The following is a 26832-nucleotide window of genomic DNA, read 5'->3' on the forward strand; positions in this document are numbered from 1 at the left end:
GCTTCACAGGAGCGATTATCAAACAAAATTTGACACCGAGCCACATAAGGAGATATTAGGACAGGTGACCAAAAGCTTGGTCAAAGAGGTAGGTTTTAAGGAGCGTCTTAAAGGAGGAGAGAGAGACGGAGAGGTTTAGGGAGGGAATTCCAGAGCTTAGGGCCCAGGCAGCTGAAGGCACGGCCGCCAATGGTGGAGCGATGGGAATTGGAGGAGCGCAGAGATCTCGGAGGGTTGTAGGGCTGGAGGAGGTTACAGAGATAGGGAGAGGGGCGAGGGCCATGGAGGGATTTGAAAACAAGAATGAGAATTTTAAAATCGAGGTGTTCCTGGACCGGGAGCCAATGTAGGTCAGCGAGCACAGGGGGTGGTGGGTGAACGGGACTCGGTGTGAGTTGGGATACATGGCAGCAGAGTTTTGGATGAGCTCAAGATGTGATTGCGGAACAGATTGTACGTGTCTGAAAATAGGAATGTAACCTGACAGATGTTCCTTTCGAGTTAAATACCAGCTGATTTTCTTTTATTGGTACAGATGTGGGCCTGTGCATTAGGCCACACTGAAGCCGCCGTTATCCTCTATGGGTGGAATAGCCAAGCTCTTTCCATCCCTGACTCGTTGGGACGCCTCCCTTTGAACGTAGCCCGCTCCCGTGGTCACGTGAGGCTGGCCATTCGCCTTGAAGAGCTGCAGAAACAGGACGTTCAGGCCCAGGGCAATTTGATGAGGGCCAAGCTGCAGGAGATCGATGCTGCGGACACAAACTGGCAGCTGTGGACAGGCAGCACCCAGGAGGCTGCCAAGGCACCTTCACCCTTATCAACCAGCCCAGATACAGGTATATGTGCACCTCCTACCTCAGGTCCTTTCCAATATTCTCTCCACCTCTCTCCAAAGCCCTGCTCCATTGATACATTGGGGATGGTGATAGGCTCACTGTCTGTTACTCTACTCAACCCAGGGTTACATGAGGTCATTGTGACAGTCACAGGATTAAACTTGCATTGGTGCATCAACGCACTGCACCACAGAGCTATGGGAGGCACCATCTCACCATCCTCCACACAACCCACCTCTCAGTTCACTTGGATACCCCTAGACGACAGGATCGCTTGTGGGGCTGCACAAAGATAGATTTTCTCTTTGAATCCATGAACCTGTGTTTTGCACTCAGGATAGCAGAGGATTTCAGTCAGCTTTTTTAAAAAAAGAAACCGCTCTCCCTGTTAACAGATAAATAGGCTTTGACTTCACGGCTGGTAGTCGTGCTTGTTGTGTGTTAGTTCCGATCTGTCATTGGTACTTTTTTTTTAACCACACAGGGCTGAGCACTGTGAGCAGTAACTCGTCTCCCTCCCCATTGTCTGACGGGTCAGGACCCCCGTCAGTCACCTCTGCCTACTCCAGTGGCTCAGTACACAGAGACACGCCAGTGACCAGCCCCGAGCTCTACTCTACCAGCGAGCTTGAACTCACCCAAGACGTTGCCATGGAGATCTCCGAGCCACCGCGACAGCCAGCTCGCAGCACCATGTCCTCAACACCAAAGGATCATGAGAGGATTGCCCTTTGCGTTGAGAACTCTGGGACGGTAGAAAGCGAGGATAAGCCTGGCAGTCTGTGGTACCTGCAAGAGGAGCCCGAGCCCCCGAAACTGCGGCACGCCAGCTCGGGACGACACTGTGGCACCGCACAATCACACTACTTCCTCGACTACGAGGCGACTTTGGTGGCCAATAGCACAAGGCCGTTCTCTATGGCAACAAGTAGAGATTCCATGGAGACTGAGCTCCTGTGTTTCAGTGAGAATGTGGAGAATGAAGAGTTCTTACCGTCTGTCGATGTGTTACAGGTAAAAATAAACCCCCTCCCTCTCCCAACTCTGGGCCCAATTCCTCTGGTGCTATCTCCACTGGCCTGGTGAGCTCGACCCAATTCAAACTCCCACTCATTCTCTGCCACCCACAGCCAGTCCTAGATGTGACCCACTTGCCTATTATCCCACTCTCTGCAGACTTCCACTTGTTCCCTGTCTCTTAATGCATTGATTTCCAAATCCTTATCATTTATAAACCATTACAAGACTTCACCCCACCTCAAGTCCTCAACCTTCTCCGGCATTGCATCTCTCTGCTCTTCTCATTCACCCTTTGTGAACCATTCACCCTTTTGCCAGTTCTCTCATTGCAATCACATCCCTGCACTCCGGGACTCTCCATCTCCCTCTCCTCCTCCATCTCCCTCTCCCCCCCCCCCCCCTCCGCTCTCTCTCTCCACCCCTCCTCTCTCTCTCTCCACCCCTCCTCTCTCGCTCTCCACCCCTCCTCTCTCGCTCTCCACCCCTCCTCTCTCTCTCTCCACCCCTCCTCTCTCTCTCTCCACCCCTCCTCTCTCGCTCTCCACCCCTCCTCTCTCTCTCTCCACCCCTCCTCTCTCTCTCTCCACCCCTCCTCTCTCTCCACCCCTCCTCTCTCTCTCTCCACCCCTCCTCTCTCGCTCTCCACCCCTCCTCTCTCTCTCTCCACCCCTCCTCTCTCGCTCTCCACCCCTCCTCTCTCTCTCTCCACCCCTCCTCTCTCTCTCTCCACCCCTCCTCTCTCTCTCTCCACCCCTCCTCTCTCGCTCTCCACCCCTCCTCTCTCGCTCTCCACCCCTCCTCTCTCTCCCCTCTCCCTTCCCTCTCGCTCTCCACCCCTCCCCTCCCCTTCTTCCTCCCCTCCCCTTCTTCCTCCCCTCCCCTTCTTCCTCCCCTCCCCCATCCCTCTTCCTCTCCCACTCCCTGTTTGTGAAACACCATAAAACATTATGTTAACCCATCGAGTGCGACCTGCTGCTGCTTATGATGGAAGCAGCAATCTGATTTTGCTCCCTGAGCCCGGCAGGTCGATCCAGTTATCAGTCCCCAGTGTTGATCTTTGGCCTCTCCCTCTTCCCACAGGTTGATATGATCACTTTGGCTGAGCAGATTATTGACGCCACTCCGGAACGTATCAAACAGGAAGAATTTAACACGGTCGACACACCTCTGAAAGAGCGACAGGACAACACGGTCATCAGCGATACCATGACGTGGCTCGCAAGCTACCTGGAGAATGTTGACCAGCTGCCCAATTTCTCTCAGCACAGGTAAACTCCGTGGCCCCGGGGAGTCAGTCACTCTCCCTGATTAGATTCTCATTGGTTCTTACTCTGGGTTCTGTGAAAATCTGATGGGGATCATTGGGGCAGGGTATGGGTCTGTCACTGTATAACACTGGGGTACAGTACTGGTGGGTGCAGGTCAGTCACTGTATAACACTGGGGTACAGTACTGGTGGGTGCAGGTCAGTCACTGTATAACACTGGGGTACAGTACTGGTGGGTGCAGGTCAGTCACTGTATAACACTGGGGTACAGTACTGGTGGGTACAGGTCTGTCACTGTATAACACTGGGGTACAGTACTGGTGGGTACAGGTCTGTCACTGTATAACACTGGGGTACAGTACTGGTGGGTACAGGTCTGTCACTGTATAACACTGGGGTACAGTACTGGTGGGTACAGGTCTGTCACTGTATAACACTGGGGTACAGTACTGGTGGGTACAGGTCTGTCACTGTATAACACTGGGGTACAGTACTGGTGGGTACAGGTCTGTCACTGTATAACACTGGGGTACAGTACTGGTGGGTACAGGTCAGTCACTGTATAACACTGGGGTACAGTACTGGTGGGTACAGGTCTGTCACTGTATAACACTGGGGTACAGTACTGGTGGGTACAGGTCTGTCACTGTATAACACTGGGGTACAGTACTGGTGGGTACAGGTCAGTCACTGTATAACACTGGGGTACAGTACTGGTGGGTACAGGTCTGTCACTGTATAACACTGGGGTACAGTACTGGTGGGTACAGGTCTGTCACTGTATAACACTGGGGTACAGTACTGGTGGGTACAGGTCTGTCACTGTATAATACTGGGGTACAGTACTGGGGGGTACAGGTCTGTCACTGTATAATACTGGGGTACAGTACTGGTGGGTACAGGTCTGTCACTGTATAATACTGGGGTACAGTACTGGTGGGTACAGGTCTGTCACTGTATAATACTGGGGTACAGTACTGGTGGGTACAGGTCTGTCACTGTATAACACTGGGGTACAGTACTGGTGGGTACAGGTCTGTCACTGTATAATACTGGGGTACAGTACTGGGCTTCAGTCACATAAGAACATAAGAAATAGGAGCCGGATTAGGCCATATGGCCCCTCGATCATTCAGTCAGATCATGGCTGATCATCTCCCTCAACTCCACTTTCCCGCCCGATCCCCGTATCCCTTGATTCCCCGAGTCCAAAAATCCATCGATCTCAGTCTTGAATATATTCAATGACTCAGCATCCACAGCCCTCTGGGGTAGAGAATTCCAAAGATTCACAACCCTCTGAGTGAAGAAATTCCTCCTCATCTCAGTCTTGAATGACTGACCCCGTATCCTGAGACTATGCCCCCTAGTTCTAGACTCTCCAGCCAGGGGAAACAAGCCTCTCAGCATTTACCCTGTCGAGCCCCCTCAGAATCTTATATGTTTCAATGAGATCACCTCTCATTCTTCTAAACTCCAGAGAGTATCGGCCCATTCTACTCAATCTCTCCTCATAGGACAACCCTCTCATCCCAGGAATCAATCTAGTGAACCTTTGTTGCTCCGCCTCTAAGGCAAGTATATCCTTCCTTGCTGCACCTGCATACTAACGTTTTGCGTTTGGGCTCCAGTACTGGGGGACAGGTGTTCCCCTCTCTTGCTATGTGGTGTATGTTGGTCACACCGTGTTACTGAGCCATTCAGTCCATTGTGGTCCCAGGTGATCTGAGCCTGGGCAGCAGTTAAGAAGGTGAAGTTAAAGGATGTGCAAAGGCCATTGGGCCGTGGAGGTTCCTTCCTGCAGTGCCCCAGCTCGCCTGCTCTTGGGCACTTCGCTTGACTTCAGCGTCTGTGGACTGAGGAGTTGGGAAATTCCACACATTTCCAGGTCCTGATCATTCCTCAGCGACGGGGCTGGAAAATGCCCACGTGTGAACGTGGGGTGAGGACAGGATGTGGCTGGGTTGTGATGCTCCCCATGGCCGAACAGCATTCTGACACGCACTGTGCATTGAGGTGAGACCTTTGAGGTACTGAGTGGTGAACTGCTGGGTTAGAGGTCAGGTTGATCCAGACTGAATGTGATTATAGCGCGAGATGTCCTGATTGAGCTGGTGTGTCGGCAGGTATTAAATCCCCTGCCTGATGTACATGCTGGCTCTTTCAAATCATTAGAAAATGTCAGGAGAGATGAGATGTGTGCAGCCTTGGTGAAGGCAGGTCTCCAGCACCGGCCCGAAGGTGAAGGGAAGGAAACACGGACACTGTTAGTTATTTCAGAGCCACACAGACTCCTTCAGTTGCAAGCCCCCGAAGATTGTCAGTCTTTGGCCCTGCTCTTGTACACAGCAGGAGCTCCCCCTGTGGCTCATTCACTTTGGGCAATGAATGGCTGAGCCAAACAGACCAGTCTGATCCCAGTTTCCATCCTGGGGCTGTGCTGTTATCCAGTCTTTGCCAGGACAGCTTTTGGGGAGATACAGTGGGTCTTATAGGGGAATTCTCCTGGTGTCCTGGCCAGCATTTATCCCTCAACCAGTACTGCTCATTTATCTCATTGCTGTTTGTGGGACCTTGCTGTGAGCATTTCCTACATTACAACAGTGACATTTTAATGTCTGTGAAGTGCTTCAGGACATCCTTAGGATGTGAAAGAAGCTATTAACCCCTCAAGGTGAGGAAGAGGAATGTTTGATGGGACAGTGCAGGAGGAGCTTTACTCTGTATCGAACCCGTGCTGTACCTGCCCTGGGTGTGTTTGATGGGACAGTGTAGAGGGAGCTTTACTCTGTATCTAACCCGTGCTGTACCTGCCCTGGGCGTGTTTGATGGGACAGTGTAGAGGGAGCTTTACTCTGTATCTAACCCGTGCTGTCCCTGCCCTGGGAGTGTTTGATGGGACAGTGTAGAGGGAGCTTTACTCTGGATCTAACCCTGTACCTGCCCTGGGAGTGTTTGATGGGACAGTGTAGAGGGAGCTTTACTCTGTATCTAACCCTGTACCTGCCCTGGGAGTGTTTGATGGGACAGTGTAGAGGGAGCTTTACTCTGTATCTAACCCTGTACCTGCCCTGGGAGTGTTTGATGGGACAGTGTAGAGGGAGCTTTACTCTGTATCTAACCCTGTACCTGCCCTGGGAGTGTTTGATGGGACAGTGTAGAGGGAGCTTTACTCTGTATCTAACCCTGTACCTGCCCTGGGAGTGTTTGATGGGACAGTGTAGAGGGAGCTTTACTCTGTATCTAACCCTGTACCTGCCCTGGGAGTGTTTGATGGGACAGTGTAGAGGGAGCTTTACTCTGTATCTAACCCTGTACCTGCCCTGGGAGTGTTTGATGGGACAGTGTAGAGGGAGCTTTACTCTGTATCTAACCCTGTACCTGCCCTGGGAGTGTTTGATGGGACAGTGTAGAGGGAGCTTTACTCTGTATCTAACCCAGTACCTGCCCTGGGAGTGTTTGATGGGACAGTGTAGAGGGAGCTTTACTCTGTATCTAACCCTGTACCTGCCCTGGGAGTGTTTGATGGGACAGTGTAGAGGGAGCTTTACTCTGTATCTAACCCGTGCTGTACCTGCCCTGGGAGTGTTTGATGGGACAGTGTAGAGGGAGCTTTACTCTGTATCTAACCCTGTACCTGCCCTGGGAGTGTTTGATGGGACAGTGTAGAGGGAGCTTTACTCTGTACCTACCTGAGGAGGAAGTAAAATGGATCATTGTGATTTGAGATCATTTAACAAGGCAGCTGTATTGTTTGTGATCTGACTGCAGTATGATGGAAATTTTGCTCATTGTCACAATTGCACCTTTCTCTGTTCTGCTCCCATCACTCAGATCTGCCTGTGATCAGCCTCTTACCCCACCTTCAAACCCTTGCCTCAGCCCCGTGAACTCTCCACTCAGTGACATCACCTTTGAGAAAGTCGACACCCCTGCCAACACCGATTGGTCGGATTTCCTGAACGCGTCGGCCAATGGGAAGATGGAGAGTGAGTTTGCGCTGCTGACCCTCTCGGATCACGAGCAGCGGGAACTGTACGAGGCGGCTCGCATCATCCAGACCGCCTTCCGCAAGTACAAGGTAAGGCAGTCGCCCTGGACAGCTCGCGCTCACTCTCCTCCCTCAGTCACCGACAGCTCACACTCACTCTCCTCCCTCAGTCACCGACAGCTCACACTCACTCTCCTCCCGACAGCTCACACTCACTCTCCTCCCGACAGCTCACACTCACTCTCCTCCCGACAGCTCGCACTCACTCTCCTCCCGACAGCTCGCGCTCACTCTCCTCCCTCAGTCACCGACAGCTCACACTCACTCTCCTCCCTCAGTCACCGACAGCTCACACTCACTCTCCTCCCTCAGTCACCGACAGCTCACGCTCACTCTCCTCCCGACAGCTCACACTCACTCTCCTCCCGACAGCTCACACTCACTCTCCTCCCTCAGTCACCGACAGCTCACACTCACTCTCCTCCCGACAGCTCACACTCACTCTCCTCCCGACAGCTCACACTCACTCTCCTCCCGACAGCTCACTCTCCTCCCTCAGTCACCGACAGCTCACACTCACTCTCCTCCCTCAGTCACCGACAGCTCACACTCACTCTCCTCCCTCAGTCACCGACAGCTCACGCTCACTCTCCTCCCGACAGCTCACACTCACTCTCCCCCCGACAGCTCACACTCACTCTCCTCCCTCAGTCACCGACAGCTCACACTCACTCTCCTCCCTCAGTCACCGACAGCTCACACTCACTCTCCTCCCTCAGTCACCGACAGCTCACACTCACTCTCCTCCCTCAGTCACCGACAGCTCACACTCACTCTCCTCCCGACAGCTCACGCTCACTCTCCTCCCGACAGCTCACACTCACTCTCCTCCCGACAGCTCACACTCACTCTCCTCCCGACAGCTCACACTCACTCTCCTCCCTCAGTCACCGACAGCTCACACTCACTCTCCTCCCTCAGTCACCGACAGCTCACACTCACTCTCCTCCCTCAGTCACCGACAGCTCACACTCACTCTCCTCCCGACAGCTCACACTCACTCTCCTCCCGACAGCTCACACTCACTCTCCTCCCGACAGCTCACACTCACTCTCCCCCCGACAGCTCACACTCACTCTCCTCCCGACAGCTCACACTCACTCTCCTCCCTCAGTCACCGACAGCTCACACTCACTCTCCTCCCGACAGCTCACACTCACTCTCCTCCCTCAGTCACCGACAGCTCACACTCGCTCCCCTCCCGACAGCTCACGCTCGCTCCCCTCCCTCAGTCACGACAGCTCACACTCGCTCCCCTCCCTCAGTCACCGACAGCTCACACTCGCTCTCCTCCCTCAGTCACCGACAGCTCACACTCGCTCTCCTCCCTCAGTCACCGACAGCTCACACTCGCTCTCCTCCCTCAGTCACCGACAGCTCACACTCGCTCTCCTCCCTCAGTCACCGACAGCTCACACTCGCTCTCCTCCCTCAGTCACCGACAGCTCACACTCGCTCTCCTCCCTCAGTCACCGACAGCTCACACTCGCTCTCCTCCCTCAGTCACCGACAGCTCACACTCGCTCTCCTCCCTCAGTCACCGACAGCTCACACTCGCTCTCCTCCCTCAGTCACCGACATCTCACACTCGCTCTCCTCCCTCAGTCACCGACAGCTCACACTCGCTCTCCTCCCTCAGTCACCGACATCTCACACTCGCTCTCCTCCCTCAGTCACCGACATCTCACACTCACTCTCCTCCCTCAATAACTACTCCTGTTCACACTCGCTCTCCTCCCTTAGTCTCTACTCCCTTGTTCACACTCGCTCTCCTCCCTCAGTCACTACTCCCTTGTTCACACTCGCTCTCCTCCCTCAGTCACTACTCCCTTTTTCACACTCGCTCTCCTCCCTCAATAACTATTCCTGTTCACACTCGCTTTCCTCCCTCAGTCATTACTCCCTTGTTCACACTCGCTCTCCTCCCTCAGTCACTACTCCCTTGTTCACACTCGCTCTCCTCCCTCGGTCACTACTGTTCACACTCGCTCTCCTCCCTCAGTCACTACTCCCTTGTTCACACTCGCTCTCCTCCCTCAGTCTCTACTCCCTTTTTCACACTCACTCTCCTCCCTCAATAACTATTCCTGTTCACACTCGCTTTCCTCCCTCGGTCACTACTCCTGTTCACACTTGCTCTCCTCCCTCAGTCATTACTCCCTTGTTCACACTCGCTCTCCTCCCTCGGTCACTACTGTTCACACTCGCTCTCCTCCCTTGTTCACACTCGCTCTCCTCCCTCAGTCTCTACTCCCTTGTTCACACTCGCTCTCCTCCCTTAGTCACTACTCCCTTGTTCACACTCGCTCTCCTCCCTCAGTCTCTACTCCCTTGTTCACACTCGCTCTCCTCCCTTAGTCACTACTCCCTTGTTCACACTCGCTCTCCTCGCTCGGTCACTACTGTTCACACTCGCTCTCCTCCCTCAGTCACTACTCCCTTGTTCACACTTACTCTCCTCCCTCGGTCACTACTCCAGCTCACACTCGCTCTCCTCCCTCAGTCACCGACATCTCACACTCACTCTCCTCCCTCGGTCACTACTCCTGTTCACACTCACTCTCCTCCCTCAGTCTCTACTCCCTTGTTCACACTTACTCTCCTCCCTCAGTCACTACTCCAGCTCACACTCGCTCTCCTCCCTCAGTCACCGACATCTCACACTCACTCTCCTCTCTCGGTCACTACTCCTGTTCACACTCACTCTCCTCCCTCAGTCACTACTCCCTTGTTCACACTCACTCTCCTCCCTCAGTCACTACTCCCTTGTTCACACTCGCTCTCCTCCCTCAGTCACTACTCCCTTGTTCACACTTACTCTCCTCCCTCGGTCACTACTCCAGCTCACACTCGCTCTCCTCCCTCAGTCACCGACATCTCACACTCACTCTCCTCCCTTGGTCACTACTCCTGTTCACACTCACTCTCCTCCCTCAGTCTCTACTCCCTTGTTCACACTTACTCTCCTCCCTCAGTCACTACTCCAGCTCACACTCGCTCTCCTCCCTCAGTCACCGACATCTCACTCACTCTCCTCTCTCGGTCACTACTCCTGTTCACACTCACTCTCCTCCCTCAGTCACCGACATCTCACACTCACTCTCCTCCCTCGGTCACTACTCCTGTTCACACTCACTCTCCTCCCTCAGTCACTACTCCCTTGTTCACACTCACTCTCCTCCCTCAGTCACTACTCCCTTGTTCACACTTGCTCTCCTCCATCAGTCACTACTCCCTTGTTCACACTCGCTCTCCTCCCTCAGTCACTACTCCCTTGTTCACACTTACTCTCCTCCCTCGGTCACTACTCCAGCTCACACTCGCTCTCCTCCCTCAGTCACCGACATCTCACACTCACTCTCCTCTCTCGGTCACTACTCCTGTTCACACTCACTCTCCTCCCTCAGTCACTACTCCCTTGTTCACACTCACTCTCCTCCCTCAGTCACTACTCCCTTGTTCACACTCGCTCTCCTCCCTCAGTCACTACTCCCTTGTTCACACTCGCTCTCCTCCCTCAGTCACTACTCCCTTGTTCACACTCGCTCTCCTCCCTCAGTCACTACTCCCTTGTTCACACTCGCTCTCCTCCCTCAGTCACTACTCCCTTGTTCACACTCGCTCTCCTCCCACAGTCTCTACTCCCTTGTTCACACTCGCTCTCCTCCCTCAGTCTCTACTCCCTTGTTCACACTCGCTCTCCTCCCTCAGTCTCTACTCCCTTGTTCACACTCGCTCTCCTCCCTCAGTCTCTACTCCCTTGTTCACACTCGCTCTCCTCCCTCAGTCTCTACTCCCTTGTTCACACTCGCTCTCCTCCCTCGGTCTCTACTCCCTTGTTCACACTCGCTCTCCTCCCTCGGTCACTACTCCCTTGTTCACACTCGCTCTCCTCCCTCGGTCACTACTCCCTTGTTCACACTCGCTCTCCTCCCTCAGTCACTACTCCCTTGTTCACACTCGCTCTCCTCCCTCAGTCACTACTTCCTTGTTCACACTCGCTCTCCTCCCTCAGTCACTACTCCCTTGTTCACACTCGCTCTCCTCCCTCAGTCACTACTCCCTTGTTCACACTCGCTCTCCTCCCTCAGTCACTACTCCCTTGTTCACACTCGCTCTCCTCCCTCAGTCACTACTCCCTTGTTCACACTCGCTCTCCTCCCTCAGTCACTACTCCCTTGTTCACACTCGCTCTCTCCTCTATGTCCCAAGGGATACATGAGTGAGTTTCAGTGACTCGAAGTTTTAAAATTGTTGCTGCATTTTAATTTGAAGCGTTTGTTCCCTCGTGAACTTTGCACTCATGTTGCAGTATTTTGAGAATGCCTCACTGTCTGTGCTACCTCCCGAGCATGAGTTTAAAGTAATCGTGGACTGTCTCACCTGGGATTTGATCTGCTCCTGCTCCACAGCTTCGGACAGGCAGTGGGGATCGAGCTTGTCTCCCTTTTGTTCTTACAGATCCCTCAGCTTCTTCGACCGGCACATCAGCTGCAAACTAATAAAACTGCTTTCCAAGAGAAGCAGGCAGGTTTTAGAAACAGCGAGCCTCCAGTGATGGCGCACCCTGACCTCGGCGATGGCGCACCCTGACCTCGGCGATGGCGCACCCTGACCCCGGCGATGGCGCACCCTGACCCCGGCGATGGCGCACCCTGACCCCGGCGATGGCGCACCCTGACCCCGGCGATGGCGCACCCTGACCCCGGCGATGGCGCACCCTGACCCCGGCGATGGCGCACCCTGACCCCGGCGATGGCGCACCCTGACCCCGGCGATGGCGCACCCTGACCCCGGCGATGGCGCACCCTGACCCCGGCGATGGCGCACCCTGACCCCGGCGATGGCGCACCCTGACCCCGGCGATGGCGCACCCTGACCCCGGCGATGGCGCACCCTGACCTTGTCAGTAGCTATAGATACAGGGGGATCCCAGCAGTATTTTCAGACTCAAATCTGTCTGCCACAAGATCTCTCACCAGGTGCGCATCACACACCCAGCACAGGCCAGGCCAGGCCAGAGCTGCAACACAGAAAGGAGCACCACTGTTTGAGACCTCTGGGACCTGGGATCGTATCCAGCCCAGACTGGGTGGGATATACGTCTGGTCTGTTGTCGGGGTTTGTATCCAGCCCAGACTGGGTGGGATATACGTCTGGTCTGTTGCCTGGGACCTGGGATCGTATCCAGCCCAGACTGGGTGGGATATACGTCTGGTCTGTTGCCTGGGACCTGGGATCGTATCCAGCCCAGACTGGGTGGGATGCATGTCTGGTCTGTTGTCTGGGATCTGGGACCTTCCAGTTCTGATGATAGGTCATTGACCTGAAACGTTAATTCTGTTTCTCTCTCCACAGACGCTGCCTGACCCGCTGAGTGTTTCCAGCATTTTCTGTTTTTATTTCAGATTTCCAGCATGCGCAGTATTTTGCTTTTGTTATCAGAAAGAAGGATGGATGCTCAGATTTTTAGGAATATGATTTTGAAAAGTAACACATTTGGTTTAATTGAATCAATGAAAGCCTTTCTAACCAGTGGCCTGTGTTTGCTGACCAGGGCCGGAGACTGAAGGAGCAGCAGGAGATTGCTGCAGCTGTAATCCAGCGTTGCTACAGGAAGTACAAGCAGGTACAGAGTGTGCTGTGGCTTGTGTGTTTGATCCAGTGCATGTGCTGCCATGTGTCACGATAAGGCCCGTGCAGGGGAGATTCGGCATTAACCTGTAACTGTTGATTAGACTATGTAGTTAGACACAGAGGATACAAGATAGAGAATTCCTCGCCTCCACCCTCCCTATGTTCCCACATTTCTCGTGTCTCTGTGGATTGTGATAAAGACCCCTCGTAGACCCGTACCCCCAATAACTAGATATAGAAATTCAGTCACTGGCACTAACTCGAGTGGCTGCAGATTTTGGCATTTTGTCTGTTCCCAAAACTGAGCCGTGGGAGTAACTACCCTGAGTTTGTGTAATCAATAAACAGCCTGATTGGGCATTAATTCCCATCCCGGGAAAGAGACGGGCTCCTCTTTGGATTTCCCTTCTCTTGTTCCTAAAATGCGAATATAATTTATTGTTGTCACTGTTTATGAACACTCGAGATGCTTTATACACTGCCTGTAGAATGTGCTGCATATTCTTTCATGGCCATTTGTTACAGCTGTGCCCTGCAGTGTAACATCTGTTCGTTCCCTGTTCCAGTTCCATGCTCAGCCTGTATGTTGCTCGCGTGCTTGCTTTTACTACAAGAGTTTGGACCACAAGGTACGTTTCCCAGTTCTTTCTGATGTCTCCACTCCAGGCCACGACTTATTGGTATATCGAACTTTACCAATCTGTGCAGCGAGAGGTGACCAGACGTGTTGAGACGAAGTGTGACACTCCTCCTGCCCTGGGAGAGATCAGCCAGCTTAGCACAAGGCAGCAATCAAACGGGCACTCCTCATATCCTCAGGACGTCCCAAAATGCTTCACAACCAATGAAGTACTTTTTGAAATGTAGTCACTGTTGTAATGTAGGAAACGCCAATTTGTGCACAGCAAGATCCCACAAAGTGATAGTGGGTTGTAGGATAAATGTTGGCCAGGACACCGGGGAGAACTCCTCTGTTCTTCTTAGACTAGTGCCGTGGTCGTCTTTTACGTCCTGAGAGGGCAGATAGGGCCTCGGATTAACATCTCATCCGAAAGACGGCACCTCCAACACTGCAGCGCTCCCTCAGTACTGACCCTCCGACAGTGCAGCGCTCCCTCAGTACTGACCCTCCGACAGTGCGGCGCACCCTCAGTACTGACCCTCCGACAGTGCAGCGCTCCCTCAGTACTGACCCTCCAACACTGCAGCACTCCCTCAGTACTGACCCTCCGACAGTGCAGCGCTCCCTCAGTACTGACCCTCCGACAGTGCAGCGCTCCCTCAGTACTGACCCTCCGACAGTGCGGCGCTCCCTCAGTACTGACCCTCCGACAGTGCGGCGCTCCCTCAGTACTGACCCTCCGACAGTGCGGCGCTCCCTCAGTACTGACCCTCCGACAGTGCGGCGCTCCCTCAGTACTGACCCTCCGACACTGCGGCGCTCCCTCAGTACTGACCCTCCGACAGTGCAGCGCTCCCTCAGTACTGACCCTCCGACAGTGCAGCGCTCCCTCAGAACTGCCCTGGGAGTGTCGGCCTGGATTATGTGCTCAAGCCTCTGGAATGAGGCTCAAAACCACGACCTTCTGACTCAGGGCTACCCACTGGGCCACGGCTAACACTGGGCTATTGTTTTTTAACCATCCCTGTTCAGTAAGGACACATGTTTGAGGTGTAGCAAATCTGGGACAACTTGTTCCTTCAACGACTGCACTTTGCACTTTTCCGCCTGCGGTACACGCCCTGCGCTCCACGCTCCGCCTGCGGTACACGCCCTGCGCTCCACGCTCCGCCTGCGGTACACGCCCTGCGCTCCACGCTCCGCCTGAGGTACACGCCCTGCGCTCCACGCTCCGCCTGAGGTACACGCCCTGCGCTCCACGCTCCGCCTGCGGTACACGCCCTGCGCTCCACGCTCCGCCTGCGGTACACGCCCTGCGCTCCACGCTCCGCCTGCGGTACACGCCCTGCGCTCCACGCTCCGCCTGCGGTACACGCCCTGCGCTCCACGCTCCGCCTGCGGTACACGCCCTGCGCTCCACGCTCCGCCTGCGGTACACGCCCTGCGCTCCACGCTCCGCCTGCGGTACACGCCCTGCGCTCCACGCTCCGCCTGCGGTACACGCCCTGCGCTCCACGCTCCGCCTGCGGTACACGCCCTGCGCTCCACGCTCCGCCTGCGGTACACGCCCTGCGCTCCACGCTCCGCCTGCGGTACACGCCCTGCGCTCCACGCTCCGCCTGAGGTACACGCCCTGTGCTTCAATCTCCGCCTGCGGTACACGCCCCGCGTTCCACGCTGCGCCTGAGGCACACGCTCCACGCTCTGCCTGAGGTACACGCCCTGCGCTCCACGTCCTGCCTGAGGTACACGCCCTGTGCTCCATGTTCCGCCTGAGGTACACGCCCTGCGCTCCACGTCCTGCCTGAGGTACACGCCCTGTGCTCCATGTTCCGCCTGAGGTACACACCCTGCGCTCCACGTCCTGCCTGAGGTACACGCCCTGTGCTCCATGTTCCGCCTGAGGTACACGCCCTGCGCTCCACGTCCTGCCTGAGGTACACGCCCTGTGCTCCATGTTCCGCCTGAGGTACACACCCTGCGCTCCACGTCCTGCCTGAGGTACACGCCCTGTGCTCCATGTTCCGCCTGAGGTACACGCCCTGCGCTCCACGTCCTGCCTGAGGTACACGCCCTGTGCTCCATGTTCCGCCTGAGGTACACACCCTGCGCTCCACGTCCTGCCTGAGGTACACACTCCACATATAAAGTTGATATGCAAAATACTAGACATAAAAAGGGGCAGGGAATAAATGTCTTGCTAGGGCTTGTTAAGGGAGAGGCGGAGGCTGTGGGGAAAGTGCATTGTGCCCTGGTGGAGCTGCGCCGGGGCCTTGGAGCTGCGCCGGGGCCCTGGTGGAGCTGCGCCGGGGCCCTGGTGGAGCTGCGCCGGGGCCCTGGTGGAGCTGCGGCGGGGCCCTGGTGGAGCTGCGGCGGGGCCCTGGTGGAGCTGCGGCGGGGCCCTGGTGGAGCTGCGGCGGGGCCCTGGTGGAGCTGCGGCGGGGCCCTGGTGGAGCTGCGGCGGGGCCCTGGTGGAGCTGCGGCGGGGCCCTGGTGGAGCTGCGGCGGGGCCCTGGTGGAGCTGCGGCGGGGCCCTGGTGGAGCTGCGGCGGGGCCCTGGTGGAGCTGCGGCGGGGCCCTGGTGGAGCTGCGGCGGGGCCCTGGTGGAGCTGCGGCGGGGCCCTGGTGGAGCTGCGGCGGGGCCCTGGTGGAGCTGCGGCGGGGCCCTGGTGGAGCTGCGGCGGGGCCCTGGTGGAGCTGCGGCGGGGCCCTGGTGGAGCTGCGGCGGGGCCCTGGTGGAGCTGCGGCGGGGCCCTGGTGGAGCTGCGGCGGGGCCCTGGTGGAGCTGCGGCGGGGCCCTGGTGGAGCTGCGGCGGGGCCCTGGTGGAGCTGCGGCGGGGCCTTGGAGCTGCGCCGGGGCCCTGGTGGAGCTGCACTGTGCATTCTGTGCTGGAGTAGGTCTGCAATGATCTCACTAACACTGCTCTCTTCGTTTCACTAGCTAACATGGATAGCACTGAAGGTAAAACAAGTTCAAAGTTAACAACTTCTGTTTGCTAATTTTAACTGTTTGGCTGAATTCTATTCCCAGTGTTCTGTTCCCTCCTCCTGTAAAGTCTCACTGAGTAACTGGGGATTCTCGTTCGCCTATTTGTAAAAATGTCCACCCAATTTCATCGTCAATTCTGAAAAGTATTTAAAATATTCCGTTAAACAGCGTTAAGATTCTGAAAGTATACTTTCTAAAAGATTTGTTTCTCTTACCATTCTCACGTGTTCACTGTCACGTGTAGTGTAGCAGCCCCTGGAGTTCCACATCCAGCCTCAACCTGGTTATTTACAGTCAGACAATAACCCTGCTGTAAAATCCACACTCCCACTTCCAAAGTGCCCGGTGCAGACAGAGGCAGAGAGAAAATCACTGGGTGGAATCGAGTATGTGTTAGAAAATATATATAATTACATTTTAAAAAGGACTGAGCAAGAATAGGTGGAAAAAAGGAATTTAATTTCAATTTAAAGTTGTGTTAGATTGGGGTCGATATTCCAGTTATCAACAGTCCCTGATATTTGAGGTTTTATCATGTCAAGATTAGTGTTTGTTTCAAAGTCACATTGCAGGAGCTGAACCCCGTACTCCCGGAGAGACTGCCATCTCCCTGGACCTGCCACAGCCTGAGTTAAACCCCGTACTCCCGGAGAGACTGCCATCTCCCTGGACCTGCCACAGTCTGAGTTAAACCCCATGCTCCCAGAGAGACTGCCATCTCCTTGGACCTGCCACAGTCTGAGTTAAACCCCATACTCCCAGAGATGTCTCACTTCTCCTGCAGCAGCTCAGGTGCTAGCTGTTGGCTGCAGGGATTGTGCTGAGCAGAGGGGTGTATTGTATATGGGTTATACGAGACACTGTGTGTTATGGGGCAGTGTGTAACAGTGACGGTGACAGTGATGTAGGACCATTTCCATGCTGTGGGACGGAAAGTGGTTATTAAGCAGGGTTCATTACAGGATAAATAGAGCAGGAGACAGCTAGGGATGATTATCAGGCAGCTCGACCGACAGCTATTCCCAGAGTCACCCTCTATCCGTGCCCTAATCTAGTACTACTCTGCCTTCTAATGGTCTCGTGTTCTATTTTAAGTATTCCTGCTTTTCTATAAGACAGGGCGGCTTTGTGCTACTACTTCTGTGGAAGTTTTCTGCAGCTTGAGCTGAATAAATCTTCAATAACACGAGCTGAATGCTGCTGCTTTGAAGACCATCCCCTAACCCTCCCCTTTTATTCTCACCACTTTCTGTTTTCACAGTATGCACTTTACAAGAAAATGACTCAGGCCGCCATCCTGATCCAGAGCAAGTTCCGCAGTTACTATGAGCAGAAGAAGTTCCAGCAGAGCAGGCGGGCAGCTGTCCTAATCCAGCAGTATTACCGCAGCTACAAGGAGTACGAGAAACTGAAGCAGGGCCATCGGGGGAGTGGACCAATGCAGCAGAAGATGAAGTACATGCTGGGAATATAATGGGCAGTGGGCGGGGGGAGGTGTGGCCTTATATCTCCCAGTCACAGTCTGAACTGCACAACCTGCTCCGTACTGATAAACCTTTATAAATCATCGGTTAGGCCCCACCTGGAGAATTGTGTCCAATTCTGGGCACCGCACTTTAGGAAGGATGTCAAGGCCTTGGAGAGGGTGCAGAGGAGATTTACCAGAATGGTCCCAGGGATGAGGGACTTCAGTGATGTGGGGAGACTGGAGAAGCTGGGATTGTTCTCCTTAGAGCAGAGAAGGTTAAGGGGAGATTTAATCGAGGTGTTCAAAATTACGAAGGGTTTTGATAGAGTAAATAAGGAGAAACTGTTTCCAGTGAGCAGGAGGGTCGGTAACCAGAGGACACAGATTTAAGGGAATTGACAAAAGAACCAGAGGGGAGATGAGGAGAATTTTTTTTACGCAGTGAGTTGTTCTGATCTGGAATGCGCTGCCTGAAAGGACGGTGGAAGCAGATTCAATAATAACTTTCAAAAGGGAATTGGATAAATACTTGAAGGGGGAAATTTGCAGGGGATAGGGGGAAAGAGCAGGGGAATGGGGCTAATTGGATAGCTTTCAAAGAGCCAGCACAGACACGATGGGTCAAATGGCCTCCTGCGCTGTATTTCTCAAAGGAAGAGTCAGCGAGGGTCTGAGAGCCTGACTCCCACCCTCTCACCCTCTCACCCAGGGTGTGTTAAGGGGCGACCGGAGTACAGGAAGGGAAGGGAAGTAAGTTGAAATATTGTGCAGTGAGAAAATACTGAGTGGGAGCTTTCTGTTTCTTTTTGCAGAGCCACATTCCTAACCAAGAGGCAGGACCAGGCTGCTCGCAAGATTATGCGGTTTCTGAGGCGCTGTCGGCACAGGTATGGAGTCAGGGAGCCCTCTCACCAGTGCCACATCTCGGTGCGTTCTCCACCTGGGGGAGGGGATCTCACCGGGGAACAGTCCCACGGGAGGGGATCTCACCGGGGAACAGTCCCACGGGAGGGGATCTCACCGGGGAACAGTCCCACGGGAGGGGATCTCACCGGGGAACAGTCCCACGGGAGGGGATCTCACCGGGGAACAGTCCCACGGGAGCTGATTCTCACCGGGGAACAGTCCCACGGGAGGGGATCTCACCGGGGAACAGTCCCACGGGAGGGGATCTCACCGGGGAACGGTCCCACGGGAGGGGATCTCACCGGGGAACAGTCCCACGGGAGGGGATCTCACCGGGGAACAGTCCCACGGGAGCTGATTCTCACCGGGGAACAGTCCCACGGGAGGGGATCTCACCGGGGAACGGTCCCACGGGAGGGGATCTCACCGGGGAACAGTCCCACGGGAGGGGATCTCACCGGGGAACAGTCCCACGGGAGGGGATCTCACCGGGGAACAGTCCCACGGGAGCTGATTCTCACCGGGGAACAGTCCCACAGGGTGGATTCTCACCAGGGAACGGTCCCATGGGAGGGGATCTCACCGGGGAACAGTCCCACGGGAGCTGATTCTCACCGGGGAACAGTCCCATGGGAGGGGATCTCACCGGGGAACAGTCCCACGGGAGCTGAATCTCACCGGGGAACGGTCCCACGGGAGTGGATCTCACCGGGGAACGGTCCCACGGGAGGGGATTCTCACCGGGGAACGGTCCCACGGGAGCTGATTCTCACAGGGGAACAGTTCCACGGGAGGGGATCTCACCGGGGAACAGTCCCACGGGAGCTGATTCTCACCGGGGAACAGTCCCACGGGAGTTGATTCTCACTGGGGAACAGTCCCACGGGAGGGGATCTCACCGGGGAACAGTCCCACGGGAGGGGATCTCACCGGGGAACAGTCCCACGGGGGCGGATCTCACCGGGGAACGGTCCCACGGGAGGGGATCTCACCGGGGAACGGTCCCACGGGAGGGGATCTCACCGGGGAACAGTCCCACGGGAGGGGATCTCACCGGGGAACAGTCCCACGGGAGCGAATCTCACCGGGGAACGGTCCCACGGGAGCTGATTCTCACTAGGGAACAGTCCCATGGGAGGGGATTCTCACCGGGGAACGGTCCCACGGGAGCTGATTCTCACCGGGGAACAGTCCCACGGGAGGGGATCTCACCGGGGAACAGTCCCACGGGAGCGAATCTCACCGGGGAACGGTCCCACGGGAGCTGATTCTCACTAGGGAACAGTCCCATGGGAGGGGATTCTCACTGGGGAACGGTCCCACGGGAGGGGATCTCACCGGGGAACAGTCCCACGGGAGGGGATCTCACCGGGGAACAGTCCCACGGGAGGGGATCTCACCGGGGAACGGTCCCATGGGAGCTGATTCTCACCGGGGAACAGTCCCACGGGAGGGGATCTCACCGGGGAACAGTCCCACGGGAGGGGATCTCACCGGGGAACAGTCCCATGGGAGGGGATCTCACCGGGGAACAGTCCCACGGGAGGGGATCTCACCGGGGAACAGTCCCACGGGAGGGGATCTCACCGGGGAACAGTCCCACGGGAGGGGATCTCACCGGGGAACGGTCCCACGGGAGGGGATCTCACCGGGGAACAGTCCCACGGGAGGGGATCTCACCGGGGAACAGTCCCACGGGAGGGGATCTCACCGGGGAACAGTCCCACGGGAGCTGATTCTCACCGGGGAACAGTCCCACGGGAGGGGATCTCACCGGGGAACAGTCCCACGGGAGGGGATCTCACCGGGGAACAGTCCCACGGGAGGGGATCTCACCGGGGAACAGTCCCACAGGAGGGGATCTCACCGGGGAACAGTCCCACGGGAGGGGATCTCACCGGGGAACAGTCCCACGGGAGCTGATTCTCACCGGGGAACGGTCCCACGGGAGGGGATCTCACCGGGGAACGGTCCCACGGGAGGGGATCTCACCGGGGAACGGTTCCACGGGAGGGGATCTCACCGGGGAACAGTCCCACGGGAGCTGATTCTCACCGGGGAACAGTCCCACGGGAGCTGATTCTCACCGGGGAACAGTCCCACGGGAGGGGATTCTCACCGGGGAACAGTCCCACGGGGTGGATTCTCACCGGGGAACAGTCCCACGGGAGCTGATTCTCACCGGGGAACAGGCCCATGGGAGGGGATCTCACCGGGGAACAGTCCCACGGGAGCTGATTCTCACCGGGGAACGGTTCCATGGGAGCGAATCTCACCGGGGAACGGTCCCACGGGAGCTGATTCTCACCAGGGAACAGTCCCATGGGAGGGGATTCTCACCGGGGAACGGTCCCACGGGAGCTGATTCTCACCGGGGAACGGTCCCACGGGAGCTGAATCTCACCGGGGAACGGTTCCATGGGAGCGAATCTCACCGGGGAACGGTCCCACGGGAGCTGATTCTCACCAGGGAACAGTCCCATGGGAGCTGATTCTCACCGGGGAACAGTCCCACAGGGTGGATTCTCACCAGGGAACAGTCCCATGGGAGGGGATCTCACCGGGGAACAGTCCCACGGGAGCTGATTCTCACCGGGGAACAGTTCCATGGGAGGGGATCTCACCGGGGAACAGTCCCACGGGAGCTGAATCTCACCGGGGAACGGTTCCATGGGAGCGAATCTCACCGGGGAACGGTCCCACGGGAGTGGATCTCACCGGGGAACAGTTCCACGGGAGGGGATTCTCACTGGGGAACGGTCCCACGGGAGTTGATTCTCACCGGGGAACAGTCCCACGGGAGTTGATTCTCACTGGGGAACAGTCCCACGGGAGGGGATCTCACCGGGGAACAGTCCCACGGGAGCTGATTCTCACCGGGGAACAGTCCCACAGGGTGGATTCTCACCAGGGAACGGTCCCATGGGAGGAGATCTCACCGGGGAACAGTCCCACGGGAGCTGATTCTCACCGGGGAACAGTCCCATGGGAGGGGATCTCACCGGGGAACAGTCCCACGGGAGCTGAATCTCACCGGGGAACGGTCCCACGGGAGTGGATCTCACCGGGGAACGGTCCCACGGGAGGGGATTCTCACCGGGGAACGGTCCCACGGGAGCTGATTCTCACAGGGGAACAGTTCCACGGGAGGGGATCTCACCGGGGAACAGTCCCACGGGAGCTGATTCTCACCGGGGAACAGTCCCACGGGAGTTGATTCTCACTGGGGAACAGTCCCACGGGAGGGGATCTCACCGGGGAACAGTCCCACGGGAGGGGATCTCACCGGGGAACAGTCCCACGGGGGCGGATCTCACCGGGGAACGGTCCCACGGGAGGGGATCTCACCGGGGAACAGTCCCACGGGAGGGGATCTCACCGGGGAACAGTCCCACGGGAGCGAATCTCACCGGGGAACGGTCCCACGGGAGCTGATTCTCACTAGGGAACAGTCCCATGGGAGGGGATTCTCACCGGGGAACGGTCCCACGGGAGCTGATTCTCACCGGGGAACAGTCCCACGGGAGGGGATCTCACCGGGGAACAGTCCCACGGGAGCGAATCTCACCGGGGAACAGTCCCACGGGAGCGAATCTCACCGGGGAACGGTCCCACGGGAGCTGATTCTCACTAGGGAACAGTCCCATGGGAGGGGATTCTCACTGGGGAACGGTCCCACGGGAGGGGATCTCACCGGGGAACAGTCCCACGGGAGGGGATCTCACCGGGGAACAGTCCCACGGGAGGGGATCTCACCGGGGAACGGTCCCATGGGAGCTGATTCTCACCGGGGAACAGTCCCACGGGAGGGGATCTCACCGGGGAACAGTCCCACGGGAGGGGATCTCACCGGGGAACAGTCCCACGGGAGGGGATCTCACCGGGGAACAGTCCCACGGGAGGGGATCTCACCGGGGAACAGTCCCACGGGAGGGGATCTCACCGGGGAACAGTCCCACGGGAGGGGATCTCACCGGGGAACGGTCCCACGGGAGGGGATCTCACCGGGGAACAGTCCCACGGGAGGGGATCTCACCGGGGAACAGTCCCACGGGAGGGGATCTCACCGGGGAACAGTCCCACGGGAGCTGATTCTCACCGGGGAACAGTCCCACGGGAGGGGATCTCACCGGGGAACAGTCCCACGGGAGGGGATCTCACCGGGGAACAGTCCCACGGGAGGGGATCTCACCGGGGAACAGTCCCACAGGAGGGGATCTCACCGGGGAACAGTCCCACGGGAGGGGATCTCACCGGGGAACAGTCCCACGGGAGCTGATTCTCACCGGGGAACGGTCCCACGGGAGGGGATCTCACCGGGGAACGGTCCCACGGGAGGGGATCTCACCGGGGAACGGTTCCACGGGAGGGGATCTCACCGGGGAACAGTCCCACGGGAGCTGATTCTCACCGGGGAACAGTCCCACGGGAGCTGATTCTCACCGGGGAACAGTCCCACGGGAGGGGATTCTCACCGGGGAACAGTCCCACGGGGTGGATTCTCACCGGGGAACAGTCCCACGGGAGCTGATTCTCACCGGGGAACAGGCCCATGGGAGGGGATCTCACCGGGGAACAGTCCCACGGGAGCTGATTCTCACCGGGGAACGGTTCCATGGGAGCGAATCTCACCGGGGAACGGTCCCACGGGAGCTGATTCTCACCAGGGAACAGTCCCATGGGAGGGGATTCTCACCGGGGAACGGTCCCACGGGAGCTGATTCTCACCGGGGAACGGTCCCACGGGAGCTGAATCTCACCGGGGAACGGTTCCATGGGAGCGAATCTCACCGGGGAACGGTCCCACGGGAGCTGATTCTCACCAGGGAACAGTCCCATGGGAGCTGATTCTCACCGGGGAACAGTCCCACAGGGTGGATTCTCACCAGGGAACAGTCCCATGGGAGGGGATCTCACCGGGGAACAGTCCCACGGGAGCTGATTCTCACCGGGGAACAGTTCCATGGGAGGGGATCTCACCGGGGAACAGTCCCACGGGAGCTGAATCTCACCGGGGAACGGTTCCATGGGAGCGAATCTCACCGGGGAACGGTCCCACGGGAGTGGATCTCACCGGGGAACAGTTCCACGGGAGGGGATTCTCACTGGGGAACGGTCCCACGGGAGTTGATTCTCACCGGGGAACAGTCCCACGGGAGTTGATTCTCACTGGGGAACAGTCCCACGGGAGGGGATCTCACCGGGGAACAGTCCCACGGGAGCGAATCTCACCGGGGAACGGTCCCACGGGAGGGGATCTCACCGGGGAACAGTCCCACGGGAGCTGATTCTCACCGGGGAACAGTCCCACGGGAGGGGATCTCACCGGGGAACAGTCCCACGGGAGGGGATCTCACCGGGGAACAGTCCCACGGGAGCTGATTCTCACGAGGGAACAGTCCCACGGGAGCTGATTCTCACGAGGGAACAGTCCCACGGGAGCTGATTCTCACTAGGGAACAGTCCCATGGGAGGGGATCTCACCGGGGAACTGTCCCACGGGAGGGGATCTCACCGGGGAACGGTCCCACGGGAGGGGATCTCACCGGGGAACAGTCCCACGGGAGGGGATCTCACCGGGGAACAGTCCCACGGGAGGGGATCTCACCGGGGAACAGTCCCACGGGAGGGGATCTCACCGGGGAACAGTCCCACGGGAGGGGATCTCACCGGGGAACAGTCCCACGGGAGCTGATTCTCACCGGGGAACAGTCCCACGGGAGGGGATCTCACCGGGGAACAGTCCCACGGGAGGGGATTCTCACCGGGGAACAGTCCCACGGGAGGGGATCTCACCGGGGAACAGTCCCACGGGAGGGGATCTCACCGGGGAACAGTCCCACGGGAGGGGATTCTCACTCGAATGCCATTGCCAGGAGCCATTAATTTGTTTAAAAAGTTCTCTCTGTCTTTCAGGATGAAGGAACTGAGACAGTCCCAGGAGCTGGAGGGAGTGCAGAAACGAGGGCTGACAACCTAAGATCTGACTACGAGTTACGGACTTGTGAAAGAGCTTTGTAAAAGGGCAGGAGACTGGGCGGGAGGAACGGATGTCAGTGGATGTCTCTGCCTTGCATTTTACTGTTCCCATCGGTTGAAAACCTTCAGATAACAAAGAGTTCTTATTTCCTTGCGCTTTAAGTCTTAGGAGTAACGAGAGGAGCCTGTTGAGATTGGCCGTGTCTTAAAGGAGAGGGAAAGTACAAACTTTTCACTCTCAACTTTGCACTTTGGCATCGCAGTTGTGGAAAAGGTTCCGAATTCCGAAGGCACTGATGACTGGCAGGTTCCAGCATCCAGTCACGTAAAGACGGTGTGAGAATGCGGGGGGAGGGATTGGAAATTACTTACAGGGGATTGGGGGGGGGGGGGCGGGGAATGTTTTGTGCAGAAAGTGTGTGTGTTTAAATCTCGCCATTTCCCCTTAGAAGCAAACAGGGCTGCTGAACGCACCCCCCCAGAGCTCAGGGTAGTTTGGAGGATCAAACGGTTTTCTGCTGGAAGTAGATTGGTTTGTTTTGGGGCAGGGGGGGAGATTGCTGTCCAGTGAACTCTGTCACACTCCTCCACGGGCTGTAGTTTTCTGGGGGTTTCAGACATCACTTTGCCCCGGGTTTCTGAGGGGTTTATCGAAAGGGATGTGGGTGGGAACCCCCCACCCCTCCAGTGACAGCCTGTGTGACAAAGCCTAGCGATCACCTCACGTCACAGGGATTCAGTCACCACCTTTGGTGAGGGGCCCAGGGTAGGATTTAGGGCTTTGATTTGATTGTTGCCTGCTGTCGATTGTGATGAACTCACTAAACACTGGGCAGCCTTCCTTCACCCACTGCAGGTTACAGGCGCTCTCTGCTGTCTAAATGGAAGTGATCAGCAAACGCAGCTCGGGCTGGAGCAAGGAAGAAAAATCAGCACCTCGATTTGAGCCTTGCCCTGTCTGAACTGCTGGTGAAGGCGAGGCAGGTGGAGCTTACTCCGTATGTGGAAGGACAGACAGATTGATTTCATTTAATGATGTTGAGCCAATCAGTGGAATATTGTGTTTGTGACTTTTCCTGATGGACAGAGATAACATCGAAGGAAAGAAAGGATTCCCCATCTCCCTCTCCCTCTCTCCCCTCTCCCCCACCCCCTCTCTCCCTCCACCCCCTCTCTCCCTCCACCCCCGCTCCCCCTCCCTTTACCCCCGCTCCCCCTCCCTCTACCCCTCCCTCTACCCCCGCTCCCCCTCCCTCCACCCCCGCTCCCCCTCCCTCTACCCCTCCCTCTACCCCCGCCCCCCCCTCCCTCTACCCCCGCCCCCCCCTCCCTCCACCCCCACTCCCCCTCCCTCCACCCCCGCTCCCCCTCCCTCTACCCCCGCTCCCCCTCCCTCCACCCCCGCTCCCCCCTCCCTCTACCCCTCCCTCTACCCCCACTCCCCCTCCCTCCACCCCCGCTCCCCCTCCCTCTACCCCTCCCTCTACCCCCCACTCCCCCTCCCTCCACCCCCGCTCCCCCTCCCTCTACCCCTCCCTCTACCCCCGCCCCCCTCCCTCTACCCCCGCTCCCCCTCCCTCTACCCCCGCCCCCCCCTCCCTCTACCCCCGCTCCCCCTCCCTCTACCCCTCCCTCTACCCCCGCCCCCCCCTCCCTCTACCCCCGCCCCCCCCTCCCTCTACCCCCCGCCCCCCCCCCCTCCCTCTACCCCCCCGCCCCCCCCTCCCTCTACCCCCGCCCCCCCTCCCTCTACCCCCGCCCCCCCCTCCCTCTACCCCCGCCCCCCCTCCCTCTACCCCCGCCCCCCCTCCCTCTACCCCCGCTCCCCCTCCCCCTCCCTCTACCCCCCTTCCTCCCTCTCTCCACCCTTCTCTCCCCATCCGCCTCTCCTCCCTCCCCCCTCCCTCTCCCCCTCGCTCCACCCTCTCCCCCTCTCGCTCTCCCTCCACCCTCTCCCCCGCCCCCTCTCCCCCCTCACTCTCCCGCTCCCTCTCTCCCTCCCCCACCCCCTCTCCCTCCCCCGCCCCCTCTCCCTCTCCCTCTGCTCCCTTCTC

The 26832-nt window shown here is 57.4% G+C and overlaps 1 protein-coding gene and 1 long non-coding RNA gene across 2 annotated transcripts in view; one reads left to right on the forward strand and one right to left on the reverse strand.

Moving 5' to 3' along the window:
• The window catches only part of LOC137302556 (calmodulin-binding transcription activator 2-like), a 137210-nt gene extending 111112 nt beyond the window's left edge, over nt 1–26098 (forward strand). Inside the window, exons 14-21 of the mRNA XM_067972298.1 lie at nt 536–839; nt 1324–1853; nt 2940–3127; nt 6961–7207; nt 12735–12806; nt 17687–17880; nt 18706–18780; nt 24716–26098. Of these exons, the coding sequence (XP_067828399.1) occupies nt 536–839; nt 1324–1853; nt 2940–3127; nt 6961–7207; nt 12735–12806; nt 17687–17880; nt 18706–18780; nt 24716–24779 (1674 nt within the window). The 3' untranslated portion in view covers nt 24780–26098. The remainder of the gene's footprint in view (nt 1–535; nt 840–1323; nt 1854–2939; nt 3128–6960; nt 7208–12734; nt 12807–17686; nt 17881–18705; nt 18781–24715) is intronic.
• On the reverse strand, nt 12605–18172 carry LOC137302557 (uncharacterized). The gene is made up of 3 exons (XR_010958470.1): nt 17669–18172; nt 16641–16797; nt 12605–13825 (listed from the first exon to the last, which is right to left on the reverse strand). It is a non-coding gene; the product is annotated as an uncharacterized lncRNA (long non-coding RNA).
• Nucleotides 26099–26832: the final 734 nt, after the last annotated feature.

This window comes from Heptranchias perlo, chromosome 35 (genome assembly GCF_035084215.1).
Source record: "Heptranchias perlo isolate sHepPer1 chromosome 35, sHepPer1.hap1, whole genome shotgun sequence".
In the NCBI taxonomy this organism is placed as follows: domain Eukaryota; kingdom Metazoa; phylum Chordata; class Chondrichthyes; order Hexanchiformes; family Hexanchidae; genus Heptranchias; species Heptranchias perlo.